At 41.8% G+C, this 20574-nt stretch overlaps 2 protein-coding genes across 2 annotated transcripts; both read left to right on the forward strand.

Annotated features, from left to right (window-relative positions):
* Positions 1-4962: 4962 nt before the first annotated feature.
* Positions 4963-7610, forward strand: MELLADRAFT_118628 (uncharacterized protein; the record flags this gene model as incomplete). Its single annotated transcript, XM_007418707.1, has 2 exons — positions 4963-6819; positions 7374-7610. The coding sequence occupies 2 exons, from the start codon at positions 5383-5385 to the stop codon at positions 7608-7610; spliced, it is 1674 nt and encodes a 557-aa protein (XP_007418769.1).
* A 5405-nt stretch (positions 7611-13015) lies between these two features.
* MELLADRAFT_41090 (uncharacterized protein) lies at positions 13016-13336 on the forward strand (the record flags this gene model as incomplete). Its single annotated transcript, XM_007418708.1, has 1 exon — positions 13016-13336. A coding segment is annotated over one exon (321 nt), but the record flags the coding sequence as incomplete, so codon positions are not given.
* Between the last annotated feature and the right edge of the window lie 7238 nt (positions 13337-20574).

Genomic DNA, 20574 nt, shown 5'->3' on the forward strand with positions numbered 1-20574 from the left:
ACCACAACAGATGATAACTCGATCACAAAGAATTTCACCTATTCAAGAATTACCAACAACTTATTCTCCAAGTCTACCTCCGTCGCCTGAGCCAGTTTCACCGGTTGTTGAGGAACCTTCTCCAATAGAGAATACGAATATTACTTCGCCACAACTTCAACAAACCCCAGATGTTCCAACTCCAGTTACTTTACCACCTCCTGCAGCTCCTGTATTACCGAGAAGAAGTTCACGAACCACAAAACAACCCGACCGATTTACACCTTCAGCTTTCGTTCTTGATACTTATTCACCTGAGCCGAAATCCTACAGGAAAGCAATTGATAGTGAAGAAGCCTCAGAATGGGAGAAAGCTGCTAGAACTGAAATCGATACTCTTCTCAAATTAGGAACCTGGAAGTTGGTACCTAGACCTTCTAATACTCGTGTATTACGATCAATGTGGGTATTTAAACGAAAAATGCTACCTTCAGGAGAAATCGACAAGTATAAAGGAAGACTCGTTGTGTTGGGAAATGGCCAAGTTGCTGGTGTAGATTTCAATGAAGTATTTTCTCCTGCATCTAGACAAGAGTCAAACCGTGTGTTGTTAACTGTTGCTGGTGTGAAGAAGTGGAAGGTAAAGGGTTTTGACATTACTGCTGCGTTTTTGCACGGTAATCCTTTAGAAGAGGATGTTTACATGGAACAGCCTGAAGGATTTCGAGACAATAAATTTCCAAACTACGTATGTAAATTAATTTTGCCATTATATGGTTTGCATCAATCTGCACGTCATTGGAATCTTTGATTTACCAATTCATTGATCAAGCTGGGTTTAAAACAATCAGCTCATGATCCTACACTATTTTTCAAATTAGAACGAAATGAATTGAAAGGATTGATTACAATACACATTGATGATATATCGGTTACCGGCGATGACGATTTCTTATCTTCAATTTCTTCTTCACTTCATTCTGAATTCCCAATTTCTGCCGACACGGATCTTCAACATCATCTATCTATTTCTATTGATCGATCAAGAGACCTTCGCTATTTTACTTTACAACAAACATCATATATTCTCAAAATTACCAAACAATTCTTTAAAGAAGAACCGAATAAGGTCACTACTCCGTATGTGGCAGGCTTTAATACTCTTGTTCCAGCAATTGATTCGACATCATCAAATCCAAATTATGGTTCAATCATCGGGGCTTTATTATGGCTCGCTCAATGTACCCGTCCAGATATTGCTTTTGCTGTAAACCGTCTTTCTCAATTCCTGAAGAAGAATGACATGAATCATTGGAATGCAGCTTTACGAGTGTTAGCATACGCTTATCATACTCGTCACCTCGGTTTAACTCTGGGAGGTTACAACAATAATCTTGATGGTTTCACTGATTCAGACTGGGCAGAGAACTTACACGACCGTTCATCGACATCTGGTTATCTCTTTCGCCTTTCAAATGGACTCATTTCATGGAAATCAAGAAAACAAAAGACTACCGCACTATCAAGCACTGAGGCTGAATACATGGCTTTGAGTGATGCAGGCAGGGAGGCTATGTGGCTAAGGCAACTTCTTCAAGAAATTCATTTCATAAACAGTTCACCTACTATCATTCACTATGACAACACTGGTTCCGCTGCACTAGCAAATAATCCGGTACATCACTCTCGAAGCAAGCATATTGATTTACGTTATCACTTCATACGTCAACTAATTCAGAACAAACATGTTACTCTTAAACAAGTTAATACTTCTTTTCAACTTGCTGATTTTCTTACTAAAGCTCTTCCTCGTTCTACTTTTATCAATATTAGAGATCAATTAGGTTTAAAGGATACGTCTAGATAGAGACTTTTTAGCATGGGGGGGTGTTGGAGTTACGTTTGTGCTTTCAAAGTCTATGTGTAACAATGTTTTTCTCTTTTAGTGCATTTCATAATTGACATTACATCATTTGTACGAATGCGGTTTTATTACGTCATATACGTCATTGTTCATTTCACAACGATTGTTCATGCTTTTCTATTTAACCTGTGCTCCAACAACAGTCTAATGTTTTTCTTCATCTGACTGTTTCTTCAAAACCAAATCTTATTATAAGATTATTAGTGTTGTTTCTTTTTCTTTACTTATACTAAGATTTGTTTTTGTTTGGTTTCAGGTAATGAAAAGTTTGATCTGACTGTTTCTTCAAAACCAAATCTTATTATAAGATTATTAGCATTGTTTCTTTTTCTTTACTTATACTAAGATTTGTTTTTGTTTGGTTTCAGACCAACAATCACTGATCCTTTTGTTGTTGAAGGTTGTGTGTTTTGTCAGAAAAATGCTAGTATAGGTCACAGGATATATTTGGACTTTGTTTCATGGTATGTGTCTTGAACCCAAAGTGGGTGTTTACCAGCTGAACCAAAGTTATGTTAGATGTTTGATGAGTAGTAGTATGCCTCGTGAAGGGTGAGGGACTTGGTCAACACAAAGGGAAAGTCTGTTAAAAGTATGGGGTGATCTATAGAATTAGCAAGGGTGATATCAGGATTTGGCTGTATGAGATTTGAGCTTTGTCAATGGGAGAATTGATAGAGTTTTATGTGATCCGAAGTTGCACGAGGAGTGTGTCTTTCCTAAAGCTTTTAATTCCTCTATTCACAACCAGTATTAACAAGGACCCACCAATCCTATAGCTGTTGAGTTGTGTTCAACTCATTCATTTACATTTTGACCTTTCTTTCCAGTTTCAGAAACCATTCAAGAGTTTATGAAAAGAGGCCTAATGGAGTTGTATAAGCTTGGCCATACATCAGAAGGTCAATTGGTTTTCAAAAGGTTGAGTATTTTTGACTACAAATACTACTCAAGCCATTTTTTGATTTTTCTTCAAACACTCACTTCTTGATTTTATTTTGGTGGTTTTTAATTTTTTCAAAGGCAATAAAATTAGATAGTCTCAACAACGGTGGCACGGCTAAGCTAAGTTAGCGCTTAGCGGTGCATTAGCTTAGCGATTTTTTGTCGCTAAGCTAGCGCTAAATCCTTAGCGCACTCAAGCTCAGCTAATCGAATTTCGATTTTTCCTTTAGCGGGTCTGCGCTAAGCTAAGCCGGGAGCTTAGCTATCAAAAAAATACATATTTTAAGTGCAAAAAAGGGCCGCTAAGCCGCTATTAGCGGTTTAGCGGCCAATCAATTGGCTTAGCGGGTGTCATTTTACGCCCGCTAAGCTAATGGCTTAGCGTTAGCGGAAATCCGCTAAGATTAGCGTTAGCGGATTTTTCCTTAGCGGCCTCTAGCTAAGCTAAGCCAAGGTGGCAAAAATCCTTAGCTTAGCTTAGCGAGCCACCGTTGGTCTCAAACCCCTTGTGAGTTGTCTCTGCACAAAAGATTATAAACACATTTATGCTCTAAACCTCAAATTGTTTGATTATTTTCACTATATATGCACGACCCAAAATTTAATGTGGCACACTCTGCTTCAGGTACAAATCAAAGTGAGCAGGCAAGATTGGCAAATGTGCAAGTTGACAAATTTTCTGATTCATAAAGTACTAGAAATGAAGATGGATGGTGGGGTTCATCAGATGAAGAGAAAAGTAAAGACAGAGCCCCCAAAAAACCCTTTTCCCCAGTTGACACCTTTGTCTCTACCTACGTGCTCTGCACCTCCTCCACCTATACCTAGTACCCAGGCATGGTTTTATACTGCTTACCACCAGAAACACACAAATGGTAGGAATACTAGTACTTTTTTAGCGTTTTGTGACCAGGAAATATGAAGTTTATTTTTTTGCTCGTGCCAAATCCGATTGCAGTCAAGAAATCTCGTTTCGTGCCTACCCCTCCCCGCCTCTTGGCCTTCCGTGTTTCAACTGGATAACCGTGATTCCTAGGACAGGCTCATTCTGTTGCGAATGAATCTGAATTTGCGGGATGCGAGAAGACACAGGCTATGCAATCAAAACGACGTGACAATATCTGAATCGCCCCTGGTCAGCTTGGTTAGTCGCGTTGGACCCTTGAGACCCTTGATCCAGGGTATGACTGAGATAAAGTATCTATCCCTGTGCTCTCTTACACTGCAAATATAATGTGATTCTCCACGGTGAAAAATGATTACATTTAATTCAAAAAATGATTGAAAGTGCATTAAATCTACATTAAATCTGCATTTTTCTGCATTAAATCTGCATTATTAATTATTTTGTGCATTAAGTGCAATCATTTTTCACTGTGGAGAAACACATTATATTTGCAGTGTTAGAAGCCGAAGCAAGTTGAAAGATCAATATATAAGAATCACATCCAAAGCTTGACTCCCCGACAGAACAAATCCTTCAGTAGAATCATCTCAAGCAAAATGGCCTTGATGTCAACTCAGTCTTCACACATTCAACCCAGTTTATCATCTATGCCACTCGATGTCAAACGAATCATCGTTGATTGGGTTATTCAACTTGCTATAACTCATCGCAACTTTTATAACCAACCGCCCAATAAAATTCATGAGCATTTGGAAACTCGACGTCTCAAATCATTTGAAAGAGAAAGTGACCGTTAGTGGAATTGTTTATTCTCACTATTTGATCAAACTCATTATAATGCTCATTTTGGTCAACTTGACCAATTGCGATAATCATTGAGTTTTCTGATTCTGCTTCAAATACTGCAAGTATCTATGTACTGATAGTGTTTCGTATCTTTACTCTTTCACAGGGTTTCCCTTGCACGCCATTCGATCAATTGCTTCAGTTGATCGTTCATTCTATGAATTATGCTGTCCTTACCTTTTTGTAAGGGAAGAGTATGGAGTACGGACTAGTTACATATTGTGTATGGGTTTACAGAGTAGTTGTGTAGAACTTCTTATATAGAAGCTCCATCCTCTTTCCCTTTTGGGTTTTTCTCTTGAGGAACTCTTTCCTCCTTTTCTCTCTATTAGTTTCTTCTTATTGACTGTTTGGTGTTATAGGTATGACTTCCTCTTGGAGGAACTCTTTCCTCCTTTTCTCTCTATTAGTTTCTTCTTATTGACTGTTTGGTGTTATAGGCCTATTTTAGAAATCATACTCAGGTGTTACTTTCGACTGGCTTTGGCCTTGTGACTCACAAACTCAGTGAAGGTCACACCCAAGAGAGTGACCTTACACTTTTTTAAAGTACACCTCCGAGTTCGAAGACGTCGATCACCTCTCGAACTCAATCAAATACGCCACTATTCAATCAAACCTTAAGAAACTCAATTCAATTCAATTCAAAATTTTTCCGAACACTCGGATTCGATCTTTTTTTATCTTTCTTTCCTGTTTTAGCCTGACACCTGAACTCAAAACCTGTTACCCCGCACTATCAGAATCCTGTCACCTTCCTGTATCGCCTGATAACCTGTCTATGTCTGACAACCGCCTGGGATCTCATCGTACAACGCGTCAAAACCCCGGAGAACCTGTACCGCAAGTCGATAACCCAGAACGAATTATCTTTCCAGCTCGTGGAACTCCTGCGCCGTTGACCTGCACTCCTCTTCGACCCGCTTCGGCTCCACCAATCTTACCTTTAGTCGAGTCGAGGGGTTTGGCACCGCTGATAGTTCGACAGTGGGATTCCATCGTTAACCCACCGAATCCTCACGGCTATCCTGTCATCACGGCGAATTGGCCATTATCGTCTGACTCCGTCTTTTTGGATCAGTTATCTGACAATTCAAGTGCAATCGACAGGCGAATCATTCTCCCGAACGCTGACCTTCGTCACCCCCGGCGTAGTATCCCTGGTAACTTTGACCCGCACATCTCTTTCATCAGCTCAGGAGACGAGACCGTTCAGAATATGGCGAACCAGCAATCTACCTCTCAGCCTCCTGACATCGACGTGAGTGCTGAATTCGCTCGGATGAAGCTAGACAACGACGGTCTACGATCAGACAATGCAGGCCTCCGAAAAGAGATCAGTGAAGTACGGGGGTTGCTACAAAACTTCTTACGGAATCAACGACCTCCAGACGAAGACCGAGACCGTGAAGGCAACACTGCCTCTCAGGGCGAGACTTCTACTCAGCGACCAGCACCGCAGGTAGAGCGCGAGGTGACTCCTCAGATGTTCACTTCAACACCGGCAGTAGGAAGACAAAATCTTTTTCACGTACCACCTTCCTTGCCTTCGGTGGCCAATACTCCAGTCTCTACTATTCCAGTGGCTGCAGACCTCTCCAAGTTCCGCGCTACCGATTGGCCTCAGTATAAAGGCAAATTCGGTGATGTGGCCGCCTTTCGCATGTGGCAATACCAGATGGAAACGACTTTTCGTGTTAAACAAATCGAGCGCCCAGAAGATCGTTTTCGTATACTCCCGATGGTTTTAGCTAACGACCCAGCCTCATCTTGGTGTCGAAGATCAGAGCGTAACTTTGAAGGTAAATCGTGGGAAGCGGTGATGACTGAAATGCAGGGAGTGGTTCTACCGGTTGGATGGGATGAAGCGGCTAAAGAACGGTTACGTGAATTAGCCATGAAGGTGAACGAATCGGTGACAGCCTATTGCGGACGTGCCAGAACAATTCAAGAGGAGATTGGAATTGAGGAGTGTGATGATGAGACCTTGGCCAATGCGGTGGTAGGAGGTACGACAGGTACATTTAAGGCGTGGGTGAAGATGGAGCGAGTTGTGAAGAACAGTCGGGACCCAGTGACGAAAAGGTTCTCCTTCCCTATCTTCGAGGAGCGACTCGGGGCGATTTGGCTTCTCACTCAATCAATTGATGCCCGGAACGGGGGACGATCTCAATCAACAGTACATAACCTGACGACCTCTACGGGCGCTGCACCGAACGTTCAACCTAGATCTATGCAATTGACGACTCCGACAGCTCTGGCTGCCAACCAACCCTGTGCCAGCAACGCACCGCACCGCAGAAAGCGTGTTTTTTGGTGCGTTGCTCCGCAACACGCAACAAAGCCCAGCGGCAGACGCTGCGTTGCGGTAAGTACCGCAACAACAAAACGTTAGCCTGGGTTGCGTGGCGCGCTGACCGCCACGCAACGCAAAAGGCGCAACAGCGCCAAAAAACCGTCAAATTTCAAGTTTTTTTGGGCAGTGACGCAACAAATGTTGTTGCGGCCCAAAACAACTTGGAATTGGACACATCTTGTTGCGCAGCGGGTCAGGCCGCAACCTCAAAATGGATTTTACGGTGCGGTGCGGTCAGAAAAACCGCAACGCAAGCGCAGCGCAGCACGCAACACTTGCGTTGCTGGCCCAGGGTTGTGCCAACCGCCCTGCTTTATCTCCTGAGGAGGTTCAAGCTTGGAATGTTCGTTTTGGTGCTTACATGTGATCGATTGGACTCTGTCCGCGTTGCAAAACTTCGTGCAACAAATGGCTAGGGGGTTGCAATTCAAGACCTAGTGCTACCTTTTTCTCGGTCCCTATGGAGTTCCCACGAGCACCACCATACCCGCCCGCTAAAGGCACCAGCCCTTCATCGACAACTAAGCCCTCGACTTCGACGGGCATCTCAAGACCACCTCGTCGTGTGGATGTGGCAACCGTGGATGCGGGTAAGAGCTCGGTGGATGTTGCTGCGACTGGTGTCTTTCCTGACCTGGGGCGAGCGGATCTAGCCGCCTATGAGCAGATGCTCGATCAGTTAAATGGACCTTTGGAAGACGATCTTGTGGAGGCTGCTGAGTACGGTCCTTCTCCTGAACGTGCTATGTGTGGCAGGACTCTGATCATGAGTTGGTTTTTGAATGGGGTACCCCTTTGCGTTTTAATTGATACTGGAGCAGGGACGAACCTCCTCTCGGAACACGCGGTTGACAAACTTCACTTGATTCGACGACCCTTACCGGTACCAATCACGGTACGTCCAGCAATTCTTTCAGAACCGACACCCTTTGTCTTGAAAGAATTCGCCTTTGCTCACGTCAAGGCTCCTTTCCCCTCTTTTACGTTTGGCGCAACGGTTTTCAAGATAGCACCACTTGGGGGGGAATATGATGTAATCTTAGGGGCACCTTTTCTCTCTAAACATCGTCTCAATGTGTCCCTATCTCAACGCTTGTTGCGCAGTGAAAAGACCGGTTACGAATTTTTTGAACAGAATGTGATTGATGACAAAAGAAAAGCTGAAGAATTGAAACAGAAAAGAGATGTGTTAGTAAATACAGTTTTAAAAAATTTGGAAAAAGTTAATGAAGTACACGAGTTTAGTATGAGAGAAGTTGCTGTGCTGAAAGAGTTTGAGGACCTTTTTCCTGATGAGTTGCCAGCGTTAAATGAGGTGGATGAGGAGAGTGATGAGATCTTCCCACCTGAATTACAAGATGAATGTAGCAAGATAAGACACCGTATCATACTAACCCAGCCTGATATTCAAATCAACGACAGGCAGTATGGTTACCCGCGGAAACATCTGGATGCATGGAGGAAGCTGCTCAATCAGCATGTTGATGCGGGACGGCTACGCAAATCGACAAGTCCTTATGCATCACCCTCGATGATTATACCTAAGAAAGACCCGACGGCTCTTCCTCGTCTCATCTGCGACTACCGCACTCTGAACAAATATACCGTGAAGGATCGGGGACCCTTACCTAATCCGGATGAGGCGGTGAGACTGGTAGGAACGGGTAAGATTTACTCATCCTTGGATCAGATCAACGCATTCTTTCAAACAAGGATGGAAGAAAAAGACATACCGCTGACTGCCATCAAGACTCCGTGGGGACTGTACGAGTGGACGGTGATGCCTATGGGACTTACGAATGCGCCGGCGACACAACAAAGACGATGTGAGGAGGCTTTGGGGGATCTCGTCAACAAAGTATGTGTTGTTTATTTAGATGATATCGTGGTTTTTTCTCAGACGGTGGAAGAACACGAACACCACTTGCGTGAGGTGTTGAAACGCCTTCGAGCGGCACGACTCTACTGTGGCATCAAGAAAACCCAGCTTTTCCGCCGTCAGATCAAATTCTTAGGTCATGTGATTGGGGAAGACGGCATTAGTGCGGATGAGGATAAGGTAGAGAAAGTGACAAATTGGCGGTCTCCCAAAAATCCAAAACAGCTCAAAGAATTCTTGGGGACCGTGCAATGGATGAAAAAGTTTATTGAAGGGTTATCGAGATATGTTAGTACGTTGACACCGTTGACCAGTACCAAACGCAAACCAGAGGATTACAAGTGGACGGATAAAGAAGAAGATGCATTCAACAATATCAAACGCATGATCACAACGCTACCGGTTTTACGAAATTTGGATTACGACTCTGAGGAGCCAGTCTGGCTTTTTACTGACGCCAGTGGCCAAGGCCTGGGAGCGGCTTTATTTCAAGGTCGCGACTGGGAAACGGCGTCTCCAATCGCTTACGACGGAAGGACCATGACTGGCGCAGAACGCAATTACCCTGTACATGAGCAGGAGTTACTGGCTGTGGTTCACGCTCTTAATAAGTGGCGTCTTCTCTTATTAGGCTTGAAGATCAACGTGATGACCGACCATCATTCTCTGACGTATCTATTGAAGCAACGGAACCTCAGTCGCAGACAGGCACGGTGGTTAGAAATATTATCACAGTTCGATCTGGACTTCAAGTATCTACAGGGGGCAGACAATTCGGTCGCGGACGCATTGTCGCGAGTGGATACGGCAGCCCTTACTGATTCTCGACCTGCTTTAGACGCTGAAACTCTCCACGCTATTAGGGTAGGGTATGAGACAGATCCGTTTTGTATCAAGTTAGCCAAAGCGTTACCGCTGCGGGCGAATTGTAGATGGGAGGGTGGACTGATGCTGATAGATGACAGAGTTGTGGTCCCAGGGAATGGGGAACTGAGAAGTGGATTAGTGAAGTCTGCACATCAAGCGGTAGGCCATTTAGGAAATCTCAAGACTTACCATTGTTTGAAGGGGGAATTTTTCTGGCCTGGACTGTGTGATGATGTTGAGAGGTGGGTTAAGTGTTGTGACAAGTGTCAGAGGAACAAGGCGCGAACCACTCTCCTACCTGGACGAGCTCAAACTACGGACCTGCCGAAACGACCTATGAGCAGCATTGCGCTCGACTTCGTCGGGCCTTTTCCCAAAGTTTCAGGGTATGATATGCTTCTATCTTGCACATGCCGACTTACTGGGTTTGTGCGCCTGATACCGACGAATCAAAAGGACTCGGCGGAAAAGACAGCCCGTCGTCTTTACGGTTCGTGGTTATCGATCTTTGGAGCTCCGGATGATATGCTTGGTGACCGAGATAAGATATGGGTGTCTAAATTCTGGAAGGAACTTCATCGCTTATTGGGTATTAGTATCAACCTGACGACCGCATATCATCCTCAAGCTGACGGACGCTCTGAACGCACGAATATAACCTTGGGGAAAATCCTACGGTTCTCGACTCAGGGTCGTCAAGGACGGTGGTTGGAATCCTTGCCCTCGGTTGAATTCGCCATCAATTCGGCGGTGAATTCAGCAACTGGGGTTTCACCAATGTACTTTGTATTGGGTCATCAGCCACGCCTATTCCCAATCCCTTCTTTGAAGGAATGTAGCAGTCGGGATGTTGAGAAGTGGGTGATGTCTCGACAAGCTGATTGGGCTCGGTGCCGAGACAAACTTTGGGCTGCGCGAGTAGAACAAGCGGTGCAATACAACAAGAGGCGGGGAGGGGATTTGAGGTTAGAAGTGGGGGATCAGGTGTTAGTTGATAGTACACATCGTGTGGCACAAGTAGGGGGAAGGGTGGCGAAGTTGAGAGCGCGATTTGACGGCCCGTACAAGGTCCTGGAGGTTATCAATGGCGGGAGGGATGTCCGGTTACAACTTTCGGCCAACGATAAGTCTCACGACATCTTTCACGTTTCGAAGCTGAAGAGGTACCAGACGGACGAGACCGTGGATAACTGTTGAGCGGGGCGAAGGACTACCTTGTGCAAGTAAGTTCCTTCCTTAAGTATGCACCACCGCGGGGTTCTACCATCTCCCATTTTCGCAACAACACCTTGGCCACGCCTGTGAGCACATCTTCTTCGATATTGCTCTCTTTAGGACGTGACGCGGCGCGAGGCTTCAGTCTTCTTCGAATCAGTGACGGGTTATGGTTATGGATATGATTAGTTTTCTTTTTTTTTTTTCCTCTTTCTTTTCTTTACTGTTGAGGTTTACTTTCTCTTAAAATTTTTATTACTTTTAGTTTAATTTCTTTCTACTCTATTTTGGTTTCATTCTTTGATTTGTTTGGTGCAGTTTTGTCTTAGTGGAGGAAGTCTTTTGTGGTCTTTTGTTTTAGTTGGGGGGGGTGTAAGGGAAGAGTATGGAGTACGGACTAGTTACATATTGTGTATGGGTTTACAGAGTAGTTGTGTAGAACTTCTTATATAGAAGCTCCATCCTCTTTCCCTTTTGGGTTTTTCTCTTGAGGAACTCTTTCCTCCTTTTCTCTCTATTAGTTTCTTCTTATTGACTGTTTGGTGTTATAGGTATGACTTCCTCTTGGAGGAACTCTTTCCTCCTTTTCTCTCTATTAGTTTCTTCTTATTGACTGTTTGGTGTTATAGGCCTATTTTAGAAATCATACTCAGGTGTTACTTTTGACTGGCTTCGGCCTTGTGACTCACAAACTCAGTGAAGGTCACACCCAAGAGAGTGACCTTACACTTTTCAAGGTAATTTGATTCTTTCATCACAATCTCTTGATCCAATGACTTATCACAAATGGATTTTGATGTTCATTTCTCTCAGTTCATCGATCTCCTAGAGGATGATTACGACAATAAATTAACATTTGCACTTGAAGAAATTATTAGAATCCACTCAAAACATATCAAAAAGATCAAATGGAGAATTTCACGATTCGAGTCAATGCATATGTCGTGGATGCAAAACAAATAGGGGATACAAAGTTGAATCTGGCCATGCAGCCGGATCTCATCGAACTAGATATTGATGTTGATCCAAGACCTCTCGTTAGAAATCATGATTCAGAAAACCTTGAGAAGTGGCACAATCCCACTTCAACATCATCTGGACTTCTCGCGCCAAATGTGATGATCAAACCCATCTCTCAGCTTACTTCACTTACTCATCTTGCACTTCATTCTCGTCGTCAACAACTATCTTATACTGAAAGCTTCGTAGTAGACATCATCTCAAACCTTTCGCAACTTCAAACTTTATTCTGTTCAGGTATTTCTGCTACTTATCCAAAGCCTTTGAATGATCAACAGGATTTTCAATCTCCACTTGGACTACATCTTGCTAAACGTACTCAGCTTACGGGATTAGATTTGAAAAGAGTACAATGCATAGATTCTAGTTGGAATTTACTCAAATGGAATTGTCCATTAACAGAATTAACATTAGAAGACTGTGAAAGAGTTTCAATATCAGTTTTATATGAATTTTTAAATCAATTTCAATCCACTTTAACTTCCTTAATCATGGCTAAAGTACCTGCTAAAGTTCGTGGTATTCCTTTGGATTCTGAACTTCAATTTCAATTACCTAAATTAGAGAAAATAAATATGTCAAATCGTCTACCGATTCAATTCTTAAGATCATTTAAACCATGTCAAAACATTTCATCAATCTCTTTAGCTAGAACACCATCCTATCGACATGAAGATTTAAAACAATTAATTCAAGATCAACTTTGGACAAATTTAAACAAAATTCAAATCACACATTGTACAGTTGATCTTTCTTACTTCACTTTTGATTCATTAGAAGTTTTCGCTCAAACCCATGGGATTGAGTTGAGTATTGATAGAAATGCTCATGATTCTGATGATGAAGATGGGAGTGACAATGAACAAGAGAATGCAGAAGAGAATGCAGAGATGGAAGCTCAGTTGCATGTTGATTGGCTTATGTGGCAATATGAACATGCTAATGATGATCCATACGGTGAAGATTTCTAACTGACCTATGTAGCTTCCATCCTTTGCCTCTGAAGCCCACGGAGCAGGGTAGTTCTACTAGGTGCTGGGGTTGGCAAGACTTGTGTTGAGCTATTTTAAATTGAGGTGTTTTTTCTATGATATCTACAATGTCTACTTCTATGATATCTGCAATGTCTACTTCTATGATATCTGCAATGTCTACTTCTATGATATCTGCAATGTCTACTTCTTTGATGTCTGCAATGTCTACTTCTATGATGTCTGCAATTTCTACTTCTATGATGTCTGCAATTTCTACTTCTATGATGTCTGCAATTTCTACTTCTATGATGTCTGCAATTTCTACTTCTATGGTGTCTGCAATTTGTACTTCTACAGTGGGTCTCATCAAAGTGCAACTACCACTACCCCCCATAGGGGGGCTCGAAGTTTTGGATTTGGATGACTAGAGTCACTAGTGAGCGCAAATGGCCCAGTGGGGTATATACCTCACACCAGAGCGGTCACACTCAATGAGTGTGACATTGGTGAGACTTTTTCCACGGTTTGAGCCATGTGTTGAGTCTTTATTTTTTGGTCAAAAGGTCCCTTGGTCACATTGTAAACATGAGCTATCTCATGCTGAAGCTATTTGAATGCAAATGCTCAAATGCTTCAGCATTCACCTGTATTGTACATGTCCAACAGTGTCTTGTTGACCCTGTGAACATGACACTGTCATGTTTGAATTCACAAGTCTGAGGGTTCAATTGTGTTTCAGTCGGCCAGAAGAACCATAACCTTCTTGATCTCAATCTTTAATTTGAGATCCACTTTGTATTGACACAACTCCCGTGGCTTTCAGCAAAGCTCAAAAAGCTCAACAACAGCGCCAACTTACTGAACAAAATCACTGTGAAAGCACACCTTTGGATGATGAAAGCAAATCTGTGGGCACATCAGATGGTTGCCAGGATTCCCGCAGCAACAGTGACACAGACACCAAACTTGAAACTTGAAATCAAATATGTGAAGTTATGCAATGCCTTGACGCTAACATTGCTGACTCTTCAGATGAAGAGGCATGTGAAGACAATCTCAGCAAGCTGCTCTGGCCAGCCTAAAAGATTTTGACGACAATGACCTTTTAATAAGGTGAACACAAATAGGTTCAGCTTTATGTGTTGACGAGACACAGCTGAACAACTGATATACAAATAGAGCTTGACGCTCACGAACCTTTTAATAAGGTGAACACAAATAGGTTCAGCTTTATGTGTTGACAAGGCACAGCTGAACAACTGATATAAAAATAGAGCTCGACGCTCACGAACCTGACAAAGAAGAATGATAGACTTTAGAATATTTTCCTTGACCAGCAAAAATACAAACACACCTTTTAATAAGGTGAACACAAATAGGTTCAGCTTTATGTGTTGACGAGACACAGCTGAACAACTGATATAAAAATAGAGCTTGACGCTCACAAACCTGACGAAGAAGAATAATAGACTAAAAAGAAAAATATAACCAACAGACCACACCAACATTTTTTGAGACACACATTTAGTATAGATCGAATAATTTGATTAGAAAAAATAATACCCTACCTTTAGAATATTTTCCTCGACAAGAGGAAAAAGATTCTAAAGGTGAAGGATAGTCAGATATATATAAGAAAACACTTCAACATAATCACACACATCACGTCAACCATCATGAGAAAACAAAAAGAACAAAAAGAAACACAACAACTATCCCATTCATTGAAATCAGCTTTTCCGACCTCAAATTCAACTTTACTCTTCTTAGCTTTCACACCTTGTTGTATTCAACGTTCACTTCTACATTCTAGCTCCAGTCAACTTCCCTCACGTTATCTAGTGACCTTCTCACAAAATGGATCTTTTGAATCAGTAGTATAATTTGACAAACTCCTAACTTGTAAGTTCTTGACTGAAGTTGAAATAAACACAGCACACAAATACATTATTTCAACACAGCCTTCCGTCAACAGCACACATCTGAAGTCTTGGCTGGAAAGCGTGAGCATTTGTCAGGTTGCATCCTGGATGGCTACAAGAAGCTTATCATCAACACAAAGAACCCAAAGACACTGCCAGCATTAAAGAGGTTCCCCAACCTCTTCCCAAGGCCACTCTCAGTAACTATAGAGCAAATAAGACCAAACCTCTTGGAAAAAACAATCTCTGCATGGAACGGTGGATGCAAACTGCCCAATCAACAAGCAGACCTGCCACCAAAATCACCAATGATACCGGGCCAAGCACACCTTCTGCAACTCTTTATGACACTCAGCTGGAAGAAAAATTGATTGAAAACAAGGAAGATGTGATTGATTGTGAAAGACTAATTGAAAGTTCTGTAGATTCATACCGATCATCATGGAAAAAAACTTGCAGAAAAGACTTGAAACATGATTTAGATGAAAAGTTTAAAGAGCTAGATGATGCAATAAACTATGTAGCAGTAGAGTGCAGGAACAATTAAAAGAATAACCCACATTATAAGTACCCATCTCTTGAGCTTGATGAACTCTGAGAATTCAATACGCTTTGATACAAATTTGCCGTGGACAAAAGACAGACACCAGAAATCACTGCTTCAAGATTTGCTGCAAAGTCATCTGCGGCAATTACCAAGTTCAAAAAAGAATTGCTTCTTGCATAAGGCACAAGATGCTAGACACGTCCATGTAAAAGTAACGTCATGAGAAAGGAAAACCAGAAGGGGAGGATTCTCAAATAAGTCTTGAATCCGGATATGAAACTCATTACTTGCGTAGGGGAGATACCTGTAGCTCCGGTGATCCAGGTCACCAAGAAGTATGCCCGGATTCAGACCCCTCTCATCACCCCGTTTCCTACTTCCCTTCATCTTTGTCGCCTAGTTTTGTATCACTCAATCTTTCTCCTTGTTTCACTCAATCTTATTTTTACATTTGACCACATACTCTTATTATTACTACTTACAGTTAATTTTGGAACCGGCCCACCCTCCCTTCAAGCTCAAGATCACCTCAAGCACTTTACTTAATCGAGGGAACGGAAGAACAGCACACAGACAGAGAGGTTACCAAGAAACCTCTCTGCCAGCGGGAGAGATCTATCCGTAGAGGAGAGATCTCTCCTAAGAGTGTCTCTCTTGTTCCCCTGATCAGGCAGGAAGGCAGGAAGTCCCAGGAGAGGTCTCCTTGCCTTACCCTGCCTCACTCCCGCTGTACCACTTTACCGCACCTAGGCTTTACCTAGGCAAGGTAAGGTAATGAACCTATGATTGTAATGATAATATGTTATACAGTTTAATGGATCAAAGCTTCAGTAGTGGAGTTAGTCATGCTTTTTGCATACGCGCCCAAGCTAAGCACATTGTGAAACATGAAGTACTATTGCCATCAACCCCTGGGCTCAACACTGCTCATTCCTCAATGCTTGATAACAAATAAATGTTTAAAGCCCTTTACCAGTGGATAGTGGAACAAAAACCAGGCCAGGTTTGTCTCACTCTCTCTGATATTTCTCTGATTCTTGATTGATGAAAGTCACATCATTGATTGTCTGATGATATCTGGTTTGTATTTAGGTCACACGCCGTATCTTCTGTGATCATGTAAACAAACATGTTTTACATCACTTTGGCTTCAGTGGAAATATTGCATGATAAACTTCTTAACAATGGTTGTACAAACTCGGTCTTCAACCCCACAGTTACCAAAAGTCAATATATTTTGATGGCCATGAGCGACCAGATGCAGTTGAGTCTCAAAGAATATTCTGCAATGTGGTAGAAGAGTGTTGCAAAAGGCTGACTACCTTTGTTGGAGATAAGCTCAAGACTTTGATTCCACCCAATCCTGAATCCTGGGCAACAATTGAGAGACGGTCTTTGTGTATCACAACAAATCTACTGTGCACACAAATGAGCACCATCAAAAAGCTTGGATGCTCCCCGGCGTCACTGAGCTTCAAACCAAAAGCAATGGCCAACTCATACATATATCAGACTTCATTCTCAAGAGTCATGGACATCCAGAGATCAAGCCAAATGAAGCAGGTACCCTTCAAGAGCCAACCAATGCCGCTGTTGTAATTTACCCCGGTTCCAAGGGCAACCCATGGTGGGACATGATAAAGCTTTGTAATCAAATCAAGGAGCAAGCCATTCCAATCTTTGAACACTTGCATCCTCAATGTCAGGCTGTTTTTGTTTTTGACTGTTCTTCAGCTCATGGAGCTTATGGTCCAGAGGCTTTACAAGTTCAAAATATGAATCTCAACCCAGGAGGAAAACAAGGCCAACTACAAGACACAGTTATCCCATCAGACAATCCAAACATACCTGAACATCTACAAGGTTGTCCTCAGCAAATGGTGTTTCCTCCCAACTACCCTAATGCAGACCTCAGTGGTAAAGCTAAAGGCATGCAAACTGTCCTTGAAGAATGTGGGCTATGGAGCTTTCACAAATAAAGGAGCAAAAGCCTTGGAGAGACTGCTCTTGGCAAATTTTCAGCTTGCAAACAATTGGGATTGCACAAGGATGCTCAAAAGCGAGCAGTCCGTCTCATGCAAGAGGCTGAATCAAATGGTTGCTTGTTAACCGAGGATCAATGTTTACCTGAAGAGCTTAGAACAAACAAACCAGCTTCACCCAGCACACAGATTTCAGATTACTGCTGTGCATCAAAAATCCTCAGCCTTCAGTCCAACTTTGCCAACAAAAACCCGCTTTTACAAATGATCATTGAAGATGCTGGTCACATCTGTCTTTTTCTCCCAAAGTTCCATTGAAAATTAAAGCCAATTGAATTATTTTGGTCATTCATTGAGCATCGTAAGTCTACATTTGTACATTTTTCTGTTGGTTTCCTCTATACTGATTAACTCAATATTCATTTCAACAGTCTTCCGCAACGAGAGCATGAATGGCAGGACCTTTGATGAATCAAAGGATCTCTTTGAGTTGGCACAAAAAAGTTGCTTGCTAACAACCATCCAACAATACTTCCGCAAGATTGATTGCCAACGTTCTGCTTATTGGTAAGCAGTTTGATCTTCATTTACAATGCCTTGCAAAGGCTTATCTGTTTCACTTTTGTAGACAAGGATACACAGGTATTGAGGCTGAGAAACTTGTAAAGAAGTACAGATCTCATTGTACAATTCTTCAGGAGGCTGGGGTGAGGGGTGATGTGGTGTGTGGCTGAGCACTGAGCCAGGCTGGCCAAAGTAGGCTATAAACCCATAGTATGGGAGGTTAAAACCCATAATTTATACATGTATAAGCATATTTACATATAAACCTGTATGTAATCTATATGTAAATATGCTTGGTTCCAAATATTGGCCGCTCCGCCCAAAAAATTTTTTTTGCCCGCACAGCTCTGTCCTCATAGAATTAGATTAAGATAAGTTTTCTGAACCCATTACACTCAAAAAAATGTGACATGTGTAAGTAGTGATTGTCATATAATTTTCCTCAAAGTTGAAATTTCATCTTGCAGGCACAGGGTAGTTGAGCTTTGGTGAGATCTGCTGTATGATATCTAAAATTGCATTGATTCTTTGATTCTAGGCAGAATATGGCAAAGTTTATGGCAGATTTTTCTGTGAAATACCATTTACATCTAACTTACCTAATTCCCTCTCGGACAAACAAGTAGTCAAGAGAGGGACTTGGACCTTATACCACCTCTTTGGCGTATAAGGAAGAAAAGTTTGGCTAGCCACATTTTCATTCCTCCATATCTTTGTAGCCAGTATACAAATATATTCTGGGCTAAAGAAAAGTCCTCTGGGCCTGATCATCCTTCATCCTACACACATGTGTCTTTTCAAAGCCATTATTTGCCGCCAGAAAATCCCTTAAAACCAGACTTGAAGAATGGGTTTTTGTGTAACATTTCAGTGTGTTTGGTGAGGGATTTTGACAGGTTGTCAGCTTTCGGCCTGATTTTGGTATTTTTTGCAAACTTCACAATCATGTTCCTCTGTGAGTTTTGAATCAAATTAAAATCAGGCTACACATATGTGTGTAATTTGACTGGGTGTACAGCTTTTCTCTCTGGTCCCAAGGATATTTGTTTTCAGGACACAAAGATATGGAGGGTTGAAAAAGCCACCCGCCAAACTTTTCTGGCTCATACACCAAAGAGGTGGTATAAGGGCTAAGTCCCTCTCTTGACTACTTGTTCATCCAAGAAGGACTTAGTTAAGTTAGCATCTACATGTATATTAACCAAATCCAGAATGCTTTTGGCAATATGTTCCCTCAAAATTTGTCTTGAGGGCAAAGAACTTCAGAAAATCAAACTTGTGGACACATCCAGGAATTACATGTAGAAATACTGCCCATACAGGAAGGCTTTAAGGGAAAAAAATGTGGACAAACATATTTTCAAAAGGAATATCAATTTTTTTGTGTATATATATTGAGAAAGCTGGGAGATATTCCAGAATAAATCCTTAGGTATAGTACAAAAATAGTATTTTTTGTCCCTATTTTTTTTCAAACCCGACAGTATTTTTGGATTCCCCCGGCCCCAAAATTTGAGTTTTAGTGTAAAATTGAAATACCAATGTATCTGTATATCTTCAGAAACACTCAATATATCAAGACACTGAGAGCAGGAGTAATCAGATAGAATCAAATTACATGAATTTCATTATGGGTGCGGAGGCATGTTAAAATCACAAAAAAGTCTATAAGGGAAACATTTTTTTGGCAAAAAGTACTGCACTTTCTGCTGACATCTCAGCAACCAATGAAAACCCCATGCTAACCTCCATCCAGTGTCAACCACAATCACCCTTCACCACGACTCATTACCACCAGCCACAAATCAGACTTATTGATTTGATACACCACCACTTGCAGCACCACTTCATCTTTTAGCTTCTACTACATCAAACACTTTGCTTAGTCATGATTACGGACCACCACCAGCTTACCCTTGTTGTTCAACACCAAATCCATCAAGTAGCTCACTCAATCAAAACTACCAACCACCACCACCTGCATCACCTTGTTGGTGGACTTTGAATTCATCAAAAACTCACTCGGTCAAACTCATGAACCCCCACCACCTGTGAGTGCTAGACCTGTCCTCTTGTCTTATAGTAGGACACATAAGCACATCAAACTAAACTTGGATCAAAACCACCAGATCCCACATTTCTTCAACCTACGTTAAAGAAATCAAGTATACCTTATCCACCATTTTCAAAATTTACAGAACCAGATAAATTATCATTTTGTGCTTTGTCAGACGGCTTTTTCAATGTTCAATCTGATTCTGTAAATCAAACTGTATCATCACCTTCTTTATCATCAACACCACCACCAACAACTTTGATTCACAATAAACCAAAGAATACTTTAAACCCATTTGAAGAAAATATCCAACAAGAAGAACATCAAAAGATCTAGCCAGATATTTTTTAAATCATCATTTAAGGAAATCAAATCAAGATCGATAGTATACTTTTTGGATCCAATTCCAATTCCAAATACAAATTTAACCAACATTAAATATATGCCATCTTTGAGACAAAAAGTTTTGATTAGTCATCTTTTTAATTATGTTTATTTTCTGATTTATTTCAAATTTGGAGTTGATCTCAATAATCTTCAATTGCTGTGTTCAAAGCTACCCTGGTTTAGTTGCTACAAAAACCTGGTACA

This window comes from Melampsora larici-populina, assembly GCF_000204055.1.
Source record: "Melampsora larici-populina 98AG31 unplaced genomic scaffold MELLAscaffold_102, whole genome shotgun sequence".
Classification (NCBI taxonomy): Eukaryota; Fungi; Basidiomycota; class Pucciniomycetes; order Pucciniales; family Melampsoraceae; genus Melampsora; species Melampsora laricis-populina.